Here is a 19,047-nt window from a genome sequence, read left to right on the forward strand (position 1 = left end):
CTCAGAACATTTTTAAGAGATGTCCTGATGCAGACTCAGAATTCTTCTCAACCCAGTAATCCGAGTGACCCACACACCAATTAATTGGGGTTGGTACTAAAGATTAAATCGGAATGTTCTGCTATCATATTCCCAAGATGTATTTCTGGGCTCCCAGAGTTATGACATGAGGGGCTCTGCTATCATCCCGGCTTACCCCACAGCAATATGAGACTGACGGTGGTGAGGTCTGCAGAGTCAGACTGTTCATATAGTCTTTTGGACCATGGCTCAAACCCAGCAAATGTTTTGCTACCTGTGTGCCTGGTTGCAGCATGACTTAGATAAGGGGGGAGAGGCAGATTTCGTAGATATGGAGGGGTTGCTGTACCCATTAGATGGCTTGATGGAACCCACCTCGTTTTTGTTTTTTATTTTGATAAAAACATTGCAATGTCTCAATTACAAAACAAACAGAAGTGTGATTTATGTTTCACAATTTATGCTGCTGTGAATTCTTGACAGTTCTAGTATGTCTCTCACATTTGAAAAATTTCTTCCAACCTGGAAAGTTGGGTGAGATGAACTCTCTCATCCTCTGGGAATAGTTACCTTTAGGTGCAGGCTGGGGTTGTGGCAGATTACGACAACAACAATGACAAGGACAACATTCAAGGCATATTTTTGTCTATATGTAGGTAATAGTTTGGGGAGGAGACAAGACTCATATATGTGAAATAATAGAGGAAAAGTTCCATTAAGCTCTCATTTACTTGAAACTCTGTTCCTAAGCAACAGAGTCCAGGAAGGGATAAAAAAGAAGCCAAGTTTTTCTTCATTGGAGAGCACTTCAGAACTGGTTTACTCAGAACTGCTTTACTCTTTGTTTTCATGCAAGGCTAATAAATGCAAAAGATTGGAAGCAGCAAATTAGATTGGTGGGCTTGGGCGAAGTATTGGCTACTAGACACAGCCTCAGTGCTAATAGATGGAGAAGTGATTCTTTTTTTTTTTTTTTTTTTTTGGCCACACCGCGCGGCATGTAGGATCTTAGTTCCCTGACTAGGGATCTAACCCACGCCCCCCGCATTGGAAGCGCGGAGTCTTAACCACTGGACCACCAAGGAAATCCGGAGAAGTGATTCTTGACAGCAAAAGACAAGGAAAAACAATGAAATGTGACCCCACAACCAGTTGGCCCTTTGTAATGCGGGGGCAAAAAAATCCTCAATTCTGCTACTTTTGAAAGTTTGAGTCTTCTCCCGGTTTAATTGCTATCGTGCATAATGATGGCCCAGAATAAAATATATATTTCTGAGCACCTACTGTGCTAGGCCTATGCTAAGTAAGCATCTTACATTCCCTATCTCACACAAGGTTGGAGGTGGTCCTGTCGCTATCTCCAGTTTACAGTTTTGGAAAGGGAAGCTCAGAATAGAGGAAGTAACTGCCCAAGTAAGTATTCAAAGTGGGTTTTGAACCTTTGCACTCTAGCTTTGCTGTTAGCCTGTACTAGGTTTCGAAGAACGTGTTAGGTGAATACGGAGTAGACAGGCATTGCAGGTAGAGAAACAGCATATGCGAAGGCTATTAAGTTAAGGTAGTCAGTCACTCAATTTCTCTGAGTCTTGCTTACTCACCTACAAAAATAGTAACAGTATTATCTCTCACAGTCTTGTGAGAATTAAATGTGATAATGCATGTAAAGCATTTTCCACAATGCCTGGATCATAGAATGTGCATAACGTTAATTACTGTTTTATAAAATATTCTTACTTCTCTTCCTGTTCTTCTACCGCTACAGAACTGGTTCCAAGGAGACTACATTTCCCAGCATGCGATCTCGCCCTTTGACCCTAGCTAGACCTAAAAGCGCGCGGCCGAGAGCTTTAAGCAGGAAGACTATAGCCTCCCGGCATGCAGCGCGCCACCCTCCGTTAGATTTGAGGGACGGCCGGCGCGTTGCCCACCGGGAGTTGTAGTCAGTGGCGTGTTTCCTTGACGCCGGCCGGGCCGGGCGTGGGGGCCTGTGGTAGGTGGCGCGACCGGGCCCAGCTGCTGGGCGGAGGTGGCGGAGAGGCCTGCGGCGGCAGGGAGCGGCGGAGCGGCGAGAGGGCGCCGAAGCCGAGCCGAGCCGGAGCGGGCGGCGCAGGCCGGCGCGACGAGCAGCAACCATGTCGGTGTTCGGGAAGCTGTTCGGGGCTGGAGGGGGTAAGGCCGGCAAGGGCGGCCCGACCCCCCAGGAGGCCATCCAGAGGCTTCGGGACACGGAGGAGATGCTAAGTAAGAAGCAGGAATTCCTGGAGAAGAAGATCGAGCAGGAGCTGACAGCCGCCAAGAAGCACGGCACCAAAAACAAGCGCGGTGAGTCGGCCCGGCCCCCTCAGACTCCTCTGACCCGGACTCCACCTTCGTGAGACTTGCCCCAGTGTTTCCTCAGATTCTGGAACTCTTATCCCGTCAGACTCCCTTCCTTGCCTTTCCCGGTCCGGGACCCCTCCCCGTCCGACTCCCTTCAGTGTCTCCTGGAGCCCTAGACTCTTCCATCGTCAGACTGCTATTCCAGCCGTCTCGTCTCAGGCTCTCCCCATTCGGCCAGGCCCTTTCGTCTCTAATTTCACAGCAGTTCTTCCTCCGCCCTCACTCTATTCGTTTCTCTTCCGCCTTTTCCTCCTTCCTCTGGCTTGCCCTCACCCACCTTCCCAGATACTGCCGCCGCCTCCTTGGCTCATTTCTACCCTCCATCCTAACACTTGTGTACTTCCTGGTCCCACCCCTACCCTCTCCTGACCCCTCTGTGGAGTCCATGAGCAGTCCTTGGTCTCTCCCCATCCCCCTGACTCAGAATTCTTCTTAAGAAGCCGCCTGGATGGAGAGGAAAGGGGACTGGGGGAGAGGAGACCCCCTGGTTCGGACTCTATTCACTTGCTGAGTGAACTTGAGCAAATTCCTTTTCTTCTTGAGCCTCATTTTCCCCATCCGTCAGCCGGACTTTGGCCTCCATGAGGCCTAAAGTGCCTTCCAGCCCTGTGATTCACTTCTTGTTGCCTTATCAGAGTTTCACGTAGCCAAACCTTCACCTGGTGACTCACAGCTTCCCAGTCTGTATGTACCAGAAATAAGGATTCCATTCCTCCTTTGGCCCCGACTCCTCCCCGAGTCCCCACTGTGGTTCAGGGCAGGGATATTGAACTCTGAGGCACTTAACTTACTGTTGTATGGCTTTCTGGGCAAGTGCTTTGTATTCTTAAGTGAGGTGAATGTGAAAACACTTTAGTAACTGTAAAGCAGTTTAGGAATATTTGATTTTTCTCGTTGTTATGGCAATATGAGAGTGAGCCATAGCGTAACAACCCCCCGCCCCACCCGAGAAGGAGGAAAGGTGAGAGGGGTTTAGGAGCTTTACAAACAAGTATTTAACTCAGAAGTCTGCAAGTCACTAGCTGTGTGACCTTGAGCTAGTGAATTTACCTCTGAAAGGAAGATAAGGATTTACAGTGCCCAGTATACAGTAGGGGTTAAATAGATGTTTTCTTCATTTTAACAGAAGAACAAAATAACCCATCCTGAGGATTCTCCTTTGCTGATAGTCAGTGGATACTCTGGACATTCTTTTTGGGGGCTTACTGCATGCACTGTATTCACAGGGTGAACAAAATACAGCTTCCACCCTAATGAGGGAGAAGACAAGGAAATAAATGAAAATTTTGTCTAATGTTGAAATGTCTAGACACTAAATGAAAATAGTGTCTAGTGTTGAAAAGTGCTAAAAAAATTGGATGGGGAGTGATGGGGTGGGAGGGGGTGTCACTTTAGATAGGGTGGTCTGGGAAGTCCTCTTTGAAAAGGTCAAGTTTGAAGTGAACCTTGAGAACTTACCAGCTCTGTAGAAATCTAGGGGAGAAGCCTTCCAGGCAAGCAGGCAGCATAGAAAAATGCCCGGAGGTTGGCCTCTTTTAAGAAACAGAAGACCTGTGTTTCTAGAATGTAGTGATTGAAGAGGAGAGTGGTATAAAATAAGTGGGTGTGGGGTGGAGTTTGAACTTCCTGGTAAAGAGTTTAGATTTTATTCCAAGTGGATGGAAAGCTCTTGGAGGGCGTTATGCGTGTCCTTATCATTCACGTAGTTTTAAAAAACACCATCTGGCCTCTCTTTGGAAAGTAGACCTGTGGGGGGTGAGAATGGGAGCTGGGAGACCAGTGAGGACAGAGGCAGCCGTGCATTTGTGGCCTGGAGTCCAGTTGTAGCTCTGGAGATGGAGAGCAGGGTTAGATTTTGCTGTCTCTGGCATTTTTCTTTGATGACTCTCCCTCAGTCAGGATCCTCTGTTGTTCACAGAGGTAATTTAGAGTCAGTGTTTTGACCAGGCTGCATTTGGGGAATGCTTTGCCCATTGCCGGGTGGAGGAGGGCATCAGTTTACATCATCTCCAAACTGAGAGAGCAGTTCTCCTGTGGTCTTTTGGTCTGGAGCAGTTTTGTTTCTACCGTTTTAGAGGTGGTTGAATTGGCTTTCAAGAGGCTTGGAGAGAGGCTGCTAGCAGACTGTGGAGGACCAATCTCAGCTAGTTGTAATAACTTTTTGGAAGGCAGTCTGTCTTCTTGAGTTTGCTTGAGAGGACAGGAGCTACTGCCCTTCTTTTTAGTGTCCTCTGGGGACACTTATTTGCTTGTAGGGATAGTGCTCAGAGGTGTTAACACCACAACATACCATTCATTTAGTTACTTACTGACTTGAACTGTGCTGGGACTTGGAGGATCAGAGATGAAAATACACTGTGTCTGCCCTCCAGGGACTCAGGATTGGAAGTGTGTGTATGGTGGGTTTTTATGTTTGTTTTGTTTTGTTTGTTTTTTTGAGTTTGTGTGAGAGAGAGAGGGAAGACGAGGAGGGGAAGGAGGAGGAGGGAGGAGGAAGAGAGGGAAGGAAACATCCCAGTCAGTGCTGAAACATGAGTGTGTACATGGGGCTCAGGCTGCAGAGCAGAATATTCTTGTCTGGAGGGGAAAGGGCAAAGGCGGCTTGGCTGAGGAGGAAGATGTGAAGTGGGTCAGCAAGGAGTTTGGGGAGCCCTGAATGAGAGCATCTCCTGGTGGGAGTTGGTGGGGCAGGACAGCAGATGGTTAACTCTGGGGAGTGACCTGTAGCCTTTAGACTTAGACCTGGAGATGGTGAGGAGCACTGCCTGTCTTAAAGCAGAAGAGACAGACCAGCTTGGATTTCTGAAAGAGCACTGCAGCAGTAGCAATAAAGGAAGGAGTGTCCACTGACCAAGAAGGGATGGAGGCAGGAATCCAGTAAGGGATATGGGTAGAATCTCATGGACAATGCACTTGAGCTGTAGCTTTGTCACTAGCTGTGTGTCTTGGGCAGGTTACTCTGTACCTCAGATTCCTCCTCTGTAAATAGGGGTACTAGTATCTACCTTATTAGATTAAATTATGTTATGCATGCAAAGCTCTTAGTAGAATGCCTGCCATATGGTAAGTGTTCAATAAATGGTTGCCATTATCATTATTACAAGGAGACTCTTCAGGTGGGAACAAAGGGCCTAGAGTAGAAGCATGGAAAACTAGATGAGAAGTAATACGTATCAGAGACTTTTCGGAAGGAGAATCAGAAGAAGGTTGGTGATTGGTCAGAACTGTGGGCAAGGTGAAGGAGAGAGAGGAGTGGAAGACAATTCCCAAGTTTACAGCTTGGACAATGGGTGGATGGTGATGCCATTAACCAATTCAGAAACACAGAGGAGGAGCAATTCTTCATAATTGTGAGTCCTTTGAAGTTTGTAAAACTCCTTTTTTCTTATGAGTCTCATGATATCCACCGAGACTTTGAGCTCCATGGGGCAGGATGTGATAGTCATGTTCATTGCTGTGTCCCCTTTATCTAGCACAGTACTGCCATGTAGCTAATGCTCAGTAACTATTTATTAAATGATTGCAGACAGTCTGGGGGGTATGTTCTGTTATTCACATTGTCCGGAGAGGAAAATGAGGCTGGAGAGAGGATGTAACTTGACTCAGAGACCAGTTCTTCTGGTGGCTGTGGGCATCTTGTGTTTTGTTTACTCCCATGATGGCTGAAGGCATCATCATGACCGTTGTCATCACTCAGATCATTAAACACCCACCTGTGCAAGGTGTGGTGCTGAGTCGGGGGGAAAAAGAAGTGAGACAGGACTAGGTCCTGCCCTGTGAAGTGTGTAGCCAAATGTGGATGCTATTTTTGTGACGTAGATGTTGGAAAGATGACAAATTGTCCTTTGAAACAAACCTCTGCTTCTCAAGTAGATTGTTTGCATCAGGCAGGTGTGTCCCAGGCAGTGGTTTCAGTTAGGGGCCTAGAGCAAAATTTGGATTGCATATTTTTCCCAAATTTCTTTTTGTTTCCTTTAGTGATGTATTCATTCTTAAGCATGTGGCAGGCTCTTAAACTGTGTCCTAGGTCCCATGCTCAGTGCCGGGAACTTACTGCTGGGAATATAGAGAAACCAGACACAGGCCCTGCCATCCAAGGCACTTAAATATTGTCATTTTTCCTTTACTATCAAGTGGAAATAATATTCATCTCACATGACTGTGGTGAGGATTAACTAAGATAATATTCAGTATATGAAAGAGTGTGGCACATTGTGGATATTAAGTATACTTTTTTCCTTTTCTGATAAAGTTATTGTAGATCAAACCTCTTTGGTCAAGTGGAAAAGTTCTTTCACTGAGAACTAGATGGGAACCAGGATTGCAGTATAGGTGAACTGACGAAAATCTCCCCAGCTTAGGTCTTTTTTGGTACCTTTCCAAACAGTGCCCCGTTGGTGTTCTCCTTAAGATGATCATATATCAAAGATTATTTTCTTCTTAAGGCATTGTAACTAGTTATGAAATTTCTACCCTAGTTCAGATTTCCCTGTTTTCCCATTTTAATAAAGATGAAACCAGGTTGTAGAAAGGATCATATTTTAGTTTAACAAGAGAATTATGTGAGATTGGGAAATGGAGATTGGATATCTCACCCTACACTGGTATATTTCTGTTGGGTTTATGGATGCAAATCAGTTCATTTACAGGTTAATTTAGGTTCAGTTGAAAATGTCTGATGGATGCAGAGAGGCCAGACGCTGATGGGAAATATATCTTCATTAAGTCCTGCTTATTGCTGGAGCTGGGGTGGCTCTCTGATGTTTAATAAAGTTGCTCTAAAATGTTAACACATGGGAAGACATCTTAATAAGTTAAATTTATAGTGAATGTGGCTTTTTGGTTCTTTGCAATCAAGGTGTCAGGTTGCAAAGCACAGCATCTTAATGGTACATGTGCCAGCAGGATCTCCTATCCCAGAGGCCCAGGGATGGAAAACCCGAAACCCACCCAGGGAACTGAGCAATGAGGATTTCCCTTGGTGATGCTTAAGTTTCTTGTTTAAAGAGGTGGTTGGCCAGATTGGCTTTGATTTACTTCTGAAGACAGATGGAGTGTCAGAGAAGCCTATGCGTTGGCTGTCCAAACATGCTGGCGCCTCTGATTCAAATCACAAAATCTTTTTTTGCCCCATTTGGCAGAAAGATTAAATATTTTTAAGTGCCTGCCAGCAGGTTTCTAATGTGATTTGAAATTCAGGATAGATTTTGTTTGGAAGTTTAGCTAATTCTGAGGACCTTTGAGCTAGACTGTTTTGCTGAGGGAAGTTCTGAGTTGCCCTGAGTTGGGTTTGAGTGTGGAGAGCGAGGTTCTGGAGAAGAGCCTGTGAAGATGTGTGTGAGCCATATACCTCTGGGGCAGAAATCCAGGACCTGATTTGTTTACGGTGGTCCAGAGCCCTGAGATGGAGCTAGGGCCTACTGGGAGGAGGGGGTGGAGTTCTTGGGGCCTTGAGGGATTCCTTTGGGTAGGCAAGGTTTGTGAAAACTTGGTCCTCTTGCTCTGCCACTGTCTTTGAAAAAGTGAGAGAGAGGATATCCAAAAACAACAACTTTATATTGGTCACTTTGAGAATGGATGGTTATAATTAGAAGGAAAATTTGAGCATAGCAACAGAAAACAACAACAGACCTAGCTGGATATAGTACTGGCCTGTTTTTAAGGTGTTTGGCTTAAGTCAGCTAGACGTTTGTTTAGTTCCTTCTAGGAGGAAGGCAGCATGATGGTGTAAGCAGAAGATTCCCAGTTTGAGTGCCAGCTTCACCACTCACCAGCAATACCTTGGCAGTTATCCTCTGAGTCTGTTTCCCCATCTATAAAAAGGGAGTAATAACAATACTTCTTAGGGTTCTTGTGAGGATACGGAATAAGGTGATATGTACAGAATGCGTACCAGAGTGCCCGGCACAGAGAAGGCACGCAAATGTTTCCTTGGTTTCCCAGGTATAGTCTCAGGCACAATAAGGGATATAAAGATGGATAAGACACTACAAGGGTTTACAGTTCAGTGAAGATGACACACACGTGTACAAGTAACTGATGAAAGGCAAACTATGTACAAATGAAGGGTTAGAGGAAAATACAGCAGGAAGAGATTAATTCATCTCTGAGGGGTGGCAGGTTCATCTCACCCAGTCACCCATCCAGTGCCCAAATTCCCTTTGCAGTATTCCTGCCAAGTTATTAACCTCTGATTGAACCTCTCTGCTGATAGGATTTGTATTAGGTGCTCTATCCTCCCACGCTACAGCATAGTCTGTCCTTGGACAGCTCTGACTTTGAAATCACCTTTCTTATTTGGAACTGAGATCTGTCTTCCTGTAGTGCCTACCTCTGGTACAGGTTGGGGTGGTACCTCTGTAGGGAAGCAGTTTGGGCTGGAGGAAAGAATGTGGGATCTGGAGTTAGAAGGTTTACGGGCAGATCCCAGCTCTGACACTAGACAGTGGTGAACTGTTTTCTTCACTGGGAAAACAGGTTGCTAATTCTGCCTCTTGGGGCCACAGAGAACAGGTCTAATCCCCCTTTGGGAAGACAGATCAAGGAAAATGGGGCTTACGTCTCAACAGGTCTTCTGTGTTCCATTGATGGTTCCTTGCCTGGTGTTTCTGTTCTTTCCTTGTTACCCTCCTCTGGGTGGCCTCCTGTTCATCAGTTTTGCTCTTAAGGTGTGGAGTGGGGCAAAGCTGACCGCTCTGAATATGCCAGCTGAGGTCTGAGCAGCACAGCCCAGCACACACAGGACTAGCCGTTTGTTAGGAATTAATTTGGTTCTGTGTGCTGTATGGCCCTGATAATTCCCGTATCACTGACACAGTTGTTTTTTTTTGTTTTTTTTTTTTTAAACAGTTACACTTCCCTGTGGCCTTTCATTAGTGAAGGAATGAGCATCTAGGAGTGCCTAAAGTTTCTTTGGTCCTTCTTAAGGAGTCTTAGCTGAAGGATTGAATGATTTAAGTTCTTAACAAGAACATCTGGCTGGCTTGATTCTCCCATAGCTTCTATTTCTAGTTTTCCCTCCTCCCTCTTCCTTACATGGCAAAGCTGGCGGGAGGGCTTATTTGAGGGATGCGGGAAAGCTACACATCTTCATGGTCCTGGATGTTTAGCTGAAAAGATTAGTGGAATGGTATGGTAGAAAAGTCTCTGGGTTTGGGATCAGAAGACCTGAGTTCACATTCTGCCTCTGCTTGCTAGTGGAAGTCTCCTCCTGTCTCTGAGCATCAGCTTCTTCAGCTGCAAAAACAGGATACACTATTTACTATACAACTTTGCTACTCATACAGAGAACAAACAGGTGGTTGCCAGAGGGCAGGGGTGTGGGAGGCATGAGTGAAATAGGTGAGGGAGATTAAGAGGTACAAACTTTTAGTTATAAAAATAAATGAGTCAGTGGAAATGTACCGCATGGGGAATATAGTCAGTAATATTGTAATAACTTTGTGTAGTGACAGATGATAACTAGGCTTATCATGGTGATCATTTTGTAACATATAGAAATATTGAATCACTGTATATGCACCTGGAGCTAATATAGTGTTGTAGGTCAATTATACTTCAATTAAAAGAACAAAAAGCAGCACAGCATTATAAATTAACTATACTTCAATTTTAAAAAGTTAAAACCAACAGCAATAACAACAAAACTTTGCAACTCAAAGTGTGGTCTGTGGGAACATTGTGAAACTGTTAGAAGTGCAGACTCTCAAGCCCCACCTAGACTTACTGAAGCAGAACCTGCATTTTTATGAGATCTCTAGGTGGTTTGTATGCACATTAAAGAGACACCTCTCTATAGTTATTGTAGGGGCTACATGAGAATGTTTGGCATTTTACATATGTCCATGCCAGTATTCTTTCTTTCCTGGACACTCAGGGATGCTGTCTGCCTGGCTAATTTGCTCACTCATTTTGCGGCTCAAAGATTGAACTCTTATCCAGCTCAGCCTATTCCCAAATACCTTCAGTAATCTGATGAGGCCACAGAATGGTTGGAGAATTCAGTGGAAGTCTGCCTTCCTTCCCTTGAAAAAGAACTTGAGGGACTTCCCTGGTGGTGCAGTGGTTAAGACTCCATGCTCCCAATGCAGGGGGCCCGGGTTCGATCCCTGGTCAGGGAACTAGATTCCACGTGCATGCTGCAACTAAGAGTGTGCATGCTGCAACTAAGAGTTCGCATGCCGCTACTAAGGAGCCCACGTGCTGCAACTAAGGAGCCAGCGAGCCGCAACTAAGGAGTCCGCCTGCCACAACTAAGACCTGATGCAACCAAATAAATAAATAAATATTTAAAAAAAAAGGAAAAGGAAAAGAACGTGAACACGTGTCCTGCTGATGGGGTAGCAGCCTTCTTCATGAAAGGAGCCAGCCATCTAGATAATTGACATGCATTCAGTAAAGCTGTCGGTCATAAGGACCCACTGGTTGTCAGGTACCAACAACTCTGGTGATAAGTTAGGGGTAGTTCCCATCCTCAGGGAGCACCACTGCCTGGTGGGGTGGTGAAGAAAGAATTTTCACCCAGTGAGCTTGTGTAGAGTGCCATAAGGACCCCAGGTGAAGAGATAACTCCACCTGGAGTGGGCTAGGAAGTGAATTTTTTAAAGTCATATCTTTTTCCACCAGAAATTATTTTTCAGTGAGTTCTGATTTCTTGGTTCAGTGGCTTTGTGACTGTTTCCTGTTCTGTTTATACGGCATTGATACTGTTCTGATCCACTAGTTTTCTGCATCAGGAGGAACAGATGTTCTCTGAGTGCCTGTTCTGTGTTAGGAGCCATCTGAGATGCCATGTGGATTTCCAGGCAGTGAAAAGGACACAGCCTGGCGCAATGGATCCTACTGTTGGACAGATCTGTGGCTCCCTCACAGAAAAAAGTTATCATGACTAAACAGCCCCTACATTTTCTGACTGGAGTCTTAGAACCATCCTGGGTAAAGTGTTTCTTTCAGGAGTGTTTCTTTATGGATAAAGTAAAGCTAGAAAATGCAAGGAGTTTCTCAGCTAGGGGAGAGGGAGTGAGGTGGGATGGTGAAACAGGAAATTTCATCATCAAACTTGCCGTATTTGATTCTGTAAAATGACATTTTTCTGGATTTTAAGGTGATAGTGAATTTTTGAGCAGGATTTCTAATTGGGTTAAAACCCAGCAAAGAGCTCTGTCGTCTCCTTTTCACCCTCAAAACCAGCCAAACAAATCAAAAAACAAAACAAAACAAAACACCCCAGCATCAAGCACCAGGTTGCTTAGGACGCTTGGCCTGCATCTTGAGGCACAGCACAACCTGCTGAGGAAAGTTTTCTCCTGTTGAACAATCAGGGCAGTTGAGTTTGCTCAGAGCCATGAGGCTCTGTGAGTCCCAAAGCAGGAGTTCAGACATCCACCCAGTCAGGGTTTTCTGCTGAAGTGTGAGGCCCTGCCTTGTAGTCCTGCTTCCTGGAGGCCCAACTCCTGGTGGGGGGATAAACCTCGGACAGCAGTAATTAAAGTCCAAAATTGGCCATTAGTGCCAACCGCAAGAACACCCTAAATGTAGCTTGGTGGAGATTTGAGTTGGGGAGATTTGCCCCAGTTTAGGGACGGGGATGACAATGTGACCTTAAAGGGGTCAGCAGCGACAGGGTGGGGGGAGGTGGGGTTTGGGTGCGAGCACTTCATGTTTGGTACAGGCACCACCTCAGCTCTAGAGTTATAACTGGAAGTTGCAGAAGAACTTTTACTCTCTTCTAGCTGTGTTGAGTAAAGAGTAGAGTGTATTTGAGGGAAGGGGTTTTGAAACGAATTTGGATATTGTACACTGTTTCGGGACTCTGACATTGAGATCCCAATAGACATTTGCATTTCATTTTTCATTTCAGATGGTCCATTTTAAAAGAGGGTTGCTAGGAACTTTGACTTCCTTCATGCACCCATTTGATAAATATATATTAACTTGAGCTGTGTGCCAGATACTGTCCTAGTTTACTGGGGACATGCAGGTGGAGACAGGTCATTGCCTCTGAGGTGCTCATAATCTAGCTACAGTGACAGACAAGTAAACAGATACAATCAAGGTACAGTATGATTTGTTCTAGAAGCATATTCAGACTTCAGAGAATAGGATATGCAGTGGAGGGAGTCAAAACAGCTCTGTGTGTGTTACTTGAATCTGTGTTTTGTTAAATAGTTATTTTGGAGAGTAGTAGAGTGTTAAAGCAGTAGGGAACTCAAAATGTGTGAGTGCTTGAAACTTTGAATTAATAGGAGGAGTTTTGAGAAAGGAAAACCAGGAACATGGGGATATATGCAGTACTTTTAAAAAGTACTTTATTTGAATCAGAAGCCCCTTTGGTGGGCACATAAGAATGGATAAATGTTTAACTTAGTTTAGTCATAAAATAATTAGCTTTAGAATATTAAATTTAAAGTGCAGCTTATTCTGATTATTATTACAAATTTGCTTTACAGTTGTCCTACTTCCTACAAAAGGAAGTAGGAACTAATAAACCTGAGGAGTGGGTTCTTTACTGTCTGCTAAAGCAGGAACTGTAAGTTCTTTGTTTGTAATCTGTGTAAGACTTGTAATATGTATAAGACCTGATAGTTGTAAAAGCAAACACAAGACTTGTGCACATGTGTAGCCCAGTTGCTGTTCTCTGCAGAGGTTTGAAGAGGAGTTGCTACTCAGATGAGGGCACCTGAAAGGCTCCCCATTTGGGTGAGGAGTTTGATCAGCTCTGTGTCCCCAGAATTCATTAGACTAGTTTCTTAATTTTCCATCAGCTGGATCAGTTGCTTTCACCTCTCCAGAGCATTTTCTCCTTTTTAGAATCTTGCACAAGGGCAGTAAGTGGTTGCAGATTGCTTAGATTTGGGTGTTGAGTTGTAGTGGGTGCTGATAGCCCTCTGTGACCATAGCCAAGGAGGGAGCTGGTATCAGCCTGGCATTCAGCTTGTTGCTCTTAGGAGGCAGGGCCGAAGGGCTGGCGACTGCTGACCACCCTTCTTTTTTTTTTTTCTGGACTCATCACGAGGCATTCGGGATCTTAGTTCCCAACCAGAGATCGAACACGTGCCCCTGCAGTGGAAGCGCGGAGTCCTAACCACTGGACCACCAGGAAAGCTCCTGACAACCCTTCTTATGCTTAGATTTTAGAGGTAATTTTGGAGGTGTAAAGGACAAATAGCATTGTAGAAAACACCTTTTCTTAAGTTATTTTCATCATTCTAAAAAAGTATTTTGAAGCAAAAAAATTTTTTTCAGGACAAAAATCTTCAGAAAATGAAAATATTCCACCTCATCTTTGGGAAATGCCATGCACTTTACAAACTTGATCACGTTTGATCTTTTCAACAACCTCATGTATTAAGTGGTGTTATTCCCCCCCATCCCCCATTTTAGAGATGAGAAAGCTGAGGTTCAGATTACTTGAGTCACTGGGCTGACCCAGGAACCTTGGGCAACCTGAGGTGGGCTGCATCATGGTGGGCTCTAGTGTCTTTGGTGTTCCATAGGGCCAGGACTCCATAACCTGGAATGCTTATAACTAACCAGTGGACAAAATCTTGTTATTGGAAATTAATTTCTACAATATTCCCTCCAGAGTATGAGCACCTGTTATTCTGCAGGAGAGTACTTCACATTTGTGCTGGGTTCTGTGGCTTCCAAAACACTTTCACATCCGTGATCTTATTTTGAAACTCAGAGAAGCTTTAAAAGGCAGATGGGGCAAAGTGATTTTAACCCACTTTGCCGAGGAGGAACCTAAGGCTCAAAGCAATTAAGTGGTTTCCCTAGGGCCTGAGCCAAGGCTAGCCTTCATTAGGCTCCAAGTCTAGTGCTTTCCTGCCACATCGTGCACCATTCTGGCTCCCTCTTATTTCTGCTCAATCTCAAAAGGCCGTGTGTCAGTAATGGCTATGGGTCAGTGGAGGAGGATAAGGTTTTAGGTTCTTAGAGTGACTGAATCATCTTATACACAGTGGGACTAGTGCCAGAGAGAAGATGGAGAGGAGACTGTTCATACGTGTCTGGAATGGTTTGAGAGCCCTTATTCACTGTATTCATTCATTCACAGTCTGCTACAACGTCGGCATTGTGCATTCCCCAGCCTTTCTTTTACAGCAGTAAGTTCCTTTTCTCAGTGGTCTCTAGAGCAGTGTTTCTCAACCTCGGTACTGTTGACATTTTGGGTTGGATAATTCTTTGTGGTGGGGAGCTGTCCTGTGCATTGCAGGATGGTTAGCAGCACCCTTGGCCTCTACTCGCTAGATGTCCATCGCACCCCCTGATCTCCCAGTTGTGATAACCAAAAATGTCTCCAAATACTGCTAAATGTCCCCTGGGGGCCAAAAGCTCCTAGGGTTGAGGACCACTATTCTAGGGTTGGTGAAGCCACACAGGTACAGCTGTAGAGCTTCAGAGGCTGGCCTAAGGGTAAGGGATCTTAAAGAGCAGAGCTGGGAGGACCTGTTAGAGTGCTTTTTTTATTTTTGTTTTTTAATTTATTTTATTGTAGTATAGTTGATTTACAATGTTGCGTTAATTTCTGCTGTACAGCAAAGTGACTCATATATATATATATATACACATTCTTTTTCATATTCTTTTCCATTATGATTTATCACAGGATATTGACTGTAGTTCCCTGTGCTATACAGTAGGACCTTGTTGTTTTTCCATTCTCTGTATAATAGTTTGCATCTGCTAATCCCTGACCTGATAATCTCTCAGTCTATCCATGTTGCTGCAAATGGCATTATTTCATTCTTTTTTTATGGCTGAGTAGTAGTCCATTGTGTGTGTGTGTGTGTGTGTGTATGTGTGTGTGTGTGTGTGTGTATCTCACATGTTCTTTATCCATTTATCTGTCAATGGACATTTAGGTTGTTTCCATGTCTTGCCTATTGTAAATAATGCCTCTGTGAACATAGGGGTGTGTGTGTCTCTTTTTTTTTTCTTAATTTTTATTGAAATATAGTTGATTTACAATGTTGTGTTAGTTTCAGGTCTATAGCAAAGTGAATCAGTTATACATATATCCACTCTTTTATTTTTATTTTTTTATCCACTCTTTTTTAGATTCTTTTCCCATATAGGCCATTACAGAGTATTGAGTAGAGTTCCCTGTGCTATACAGTTGGTCCTTATTAGTTATCTATTTTATATATAGTAGTCTGTATATTGTATCTTTTTGAATTATAGTTTTAATATATGCCCAGGAGTGGGATTGCTGAATTATATGGTAACTCTATTTTTAGTTTTTTGAGGAGCCTCCATACTGTTCTCCATCGTGGATGCACTGATTTACATTCCCATCAACCGTGTTGGAGCGTTCCCTTTTCTCCACACCCTCTCCAGCATTTGTTATTTGTAGGTTTTTTTAATGATGGTCATTCTGAGGAGTGTGAGGTAGTGCCTCATTGTAGTTTCATTTGCATTTCCTGTTAGAGTGCTTTTATTCCTACCTTTTTGTTGTTCTGCTGAGGAAACCAAGGTCTAGAGATAGCTCAGGGCATCCTGGCTCTGCTTTCTGGGAGTGTAACTAGTAATAGTGTCCAGACCTGAATCCTTCCCACCCAAGACTTCTTTCATCATCCCAGAGGCCCTCAGTCTTCTCAGGTTGGAGGACCCTTATCTAGATCCAAAAAATATTTGGTACAATCATGTGGTAATAGTTGCGCTTTTAATACCCATTCATTGAGAGGTACATTATTCCGTTCAACCAGTATTTACTGAATACCCACTATTTCGTGTCTTCGTCCTAGGACCATGTCTGACATGAACAGTAGTACGTGGTCAAGTGGCAGTTGTTTTTGTTATTATGCAATATATTCATCATTTAGTGCAGGCGGTGCTGGGTTGGCATATTCACAGAGCAGTGGAGTGATAACTGTGAACCCCATGGACTCACAATCATAGACTGGGAACTAGTTGATGAATTATACCATGAGATTTGAGAGAACAACAGACCTAAAACTCCAGGCTTTTCTTGAAACCAATGAACTGTCGCCACACTTGAGATGGAAGTCTCCACACTCTGTGGCAATAAAAAGCCAACAGGCTACTCAGAGTCCTCGCTGTAGCTCTCTGAACAGCTGTACACTGGGGCATTTGTGATACAGGAAGAGGCATTTGGCTGGAAACAAGCTTTAAGTTCCTAGCATTAGTTGGTAAATGGTGCATGGGTCTAAGGGGAGTTTAAAATAATGGCCTTGAACCTGAGAATCTGTGTTTCCAAAGCCTCTCATCTCAAGGCACTCAGCTTCTCTTCTGACAAGAACTATTACTCTTATTTCAGAGATAAGAGGCAGAGAGGCCAGGCCACACAAATAGTCCCTGAAGGAGAGCCAGCTACTCTCAGGTTTAGGAGCTGGGACTCTAGTTGGCATCCCAGGATGGAGCTCTTTGTTTCTGTCCGATGGTGGTGGAAAAGGAAAAGGGTTGTTAGATTAAGTCCCACCCAGTGTAGCCAACATTTTGAGTGCCTGCTGTGAAAGACTCCATGTGAAGGGACTTTATAGGACACAGCTGAATGGGGCACAGATGAATGGGATTTGGGACAGAGGAGGGGGTCAAGGTCATTCCAGGCAGAGGCGATTGTGGGAGCCAAGGTACTGAGATTAGCATACACTGTGTATATATGGGAGGGGTGGGAGCATTATGGGATGTGGGAGCGGGGCAGTGGTGGCTCAGGCGGAGAAGAGTTGGAAAGGTAAGCTGTGGCCTCCCTGAGGAGGCATTGGATGCCAAGCTGAGGAATCTGTGTTAGGCTGAATTTAGTGAGGCACATACCAGATAGACACATTCTGTCTAGAGAGCAGTGTGCTGGGGACCAGCAGCCATCTTTCTGCAGCACCCGGTGAGGTTTCCCATTGGTAGGCTTTCTACCCATTATTACTTGAAGGAATGAGGTAGGTTTAGGGGCTGTTCCCTTATAAGGGAAGACACATGGCTCACCACCCTTTTTCTCATTACTTCTTCCTGGTTCCCCTTCTGCTTTTTCCTAAGGCCAGCACATCCTAGACAGCTGGGTAGAGGCAGAATAGCAACTTTTTTCCACTCTGAGAGTATCTCAGATTACATGCCAAAGGTAAGCAGGCAAATAAATATTTCCTACCTAAACCAGCTTGACCCAGCCTCATAAGGTCCTTTGCTACCTCATACTGGGCATTTCACCCTCAGCTGCCTGGCTGGCTCACTCAATTAGTTGTGATTTTTGTGGTTATTTAATCTTTCCTTTGTTTATCTTTGAGCCAAGAGAGAACTAGTTACTCTCTTTGCTTATGACAAGGACCTCTTGTTTCTGAGGCCATACGTTTCAGGTTTAGACTGGACTCCCCTATCCTCGTCACAAGAATCTGAGAACTAACTCCTTTTTCCTCCCTGTTTCCTGAGCTCCTGGCCTCCTGTTAATGTTGCCTGTTCCCTGGGTGCTCCCTGCATGCAGGTTGGTTGAACAGAGCCCTAGGACTTACAGCAGCAGCCTGGTCCTAGTTCTGACTCTGTCCACTGGTATCTTTGGGCAAGTGCCTGCCCAGCTCTGGGCATTTGTTTTCTCAACAATAAAACAAGAAGGACAGATTAAAAGAATGCTAAGATTCCTTCCTGCTCTAACATTCTCTGAGTCAACAAGTACCATATTACAGTGATCCGCCAGAGAACCAGGTGTTGCTCCAAGCAGTTTTGCTGTGTAAAAAGATGGAGTAGCTCAGCGTTCATTTTGTCTGTTAACACTTTGGGTACATCGCTGCTCATTGTAAAAGTCAGGGAAGCCACAGACTATTTTGTAGAAGGTGCTGGACATCTTCCATTTTGATTCCCTGGCTCAGAGGCTGGAGCTGAATAATGGTTTTTAGCTGCTCCCCTGAACCTCCATCCAGGCGAACAGCACAGATGCCGGAGGGCATCTCCTCATTTGGATCAGTAGCCTGCCTCTGACTAGACTGCCAGCCTTTTGGCAAATCAGAGACACAGATTTCTGCTGGGGTTGAGCAGGTTCAAGCCCCGCTGGACAAAAACTCAGCACTGACCAGTTAAGCATACTGGGGGTGCTTCCTTGTGGTAGGACTTGACTTCCTCACCGACCCACCTTTGGGGACACAGGGGATTTGTCTCCTGTGTGAGGGGAGTGGAGAAAGGAGCCAGCTACTAAGGGCTGGCCTGACTTGAGTCATTTTAATTAAATCTACTCTTTAGGGGCTTCCCTGGTGGCGCAGTGGTTGAGAGTCCGTCTGCCGATGCATGGGACACGGGTTCGTGCCCCGGTTCGGGAAGATCCCACATGCCGCAGAGCGGCTGGGACCGTGAGCCGTGGCCGCTGAGCCTGCGCGTCCGGAGCCTGTGCTCTGCAACGGGAGAGGCCACAACAGTGAGAGGCCCGCGTACCGCAAAAAAAAAAAAAAAAAAAAAATCTACTCTTTAGGATGGCAGTTGTAGATGTAGTTGTAGTCTTAGGGAGAGCCATGGCCTTCTCTGCAAAGGCCTCCTGTGCTTAGTGTAAATCTGGCACCACCATGAGTGGCTAAGTCTCTTAGGGATATGTAAGACATTTACCCACCTGGTTCTAAATTAAGGCCTTTAAAACTTCAAGTGTCTACTAGTGCCCATTAAAACAGTTCTGTCCCTTTTATTAACTTTCACACTACATTCCTGTCTCCTAAACAG

The 19,047-nt window shown here is 44.9% G+C and overlaps 1 protein-coding gene across 1 annotated transcript in view; it reads left to right on the top strand.

Annotated features, from left to right (window-relative positions):
- The first annotated feature begins 1,985 nt into the window (after window positions 1-1,985).
- CHMP4B (charged multivesicular body protein 4B) overlaps window positions 1,986-19,047 on the top strand; it is a 47,535-nt gene continuing 30,473 nt past the window's right edge. The window contains exon 1 of the mRNA XM_067707850.1: window positions 1,986-2,343. Within this exon, the coding sequence (XP_067563951.1) occupies window positions 2,154-2,343 (190 nt within the window). The 5' untranslated portion in view covers window positions 1,986-2,153. The remainder of the gene's footprint in view (window positions 2,344-19,047) is intronic.

The sequence above is a fragment of the Pseudorca crassidens genome, chromosome 15 (genome assembly GCF_039906515.1).
Source record: "Pseudorca crassidens isolate mPseCra1 chromosome 15, mPseCra1.hap1, whole genome shotgun sequence".
Lineage (NCBI taxonomy): Eukaryota > Metazoa > Chordata > Mammalia > Artiodactyla > Delphinidae > Pseudorca > Pseudorca crassidens.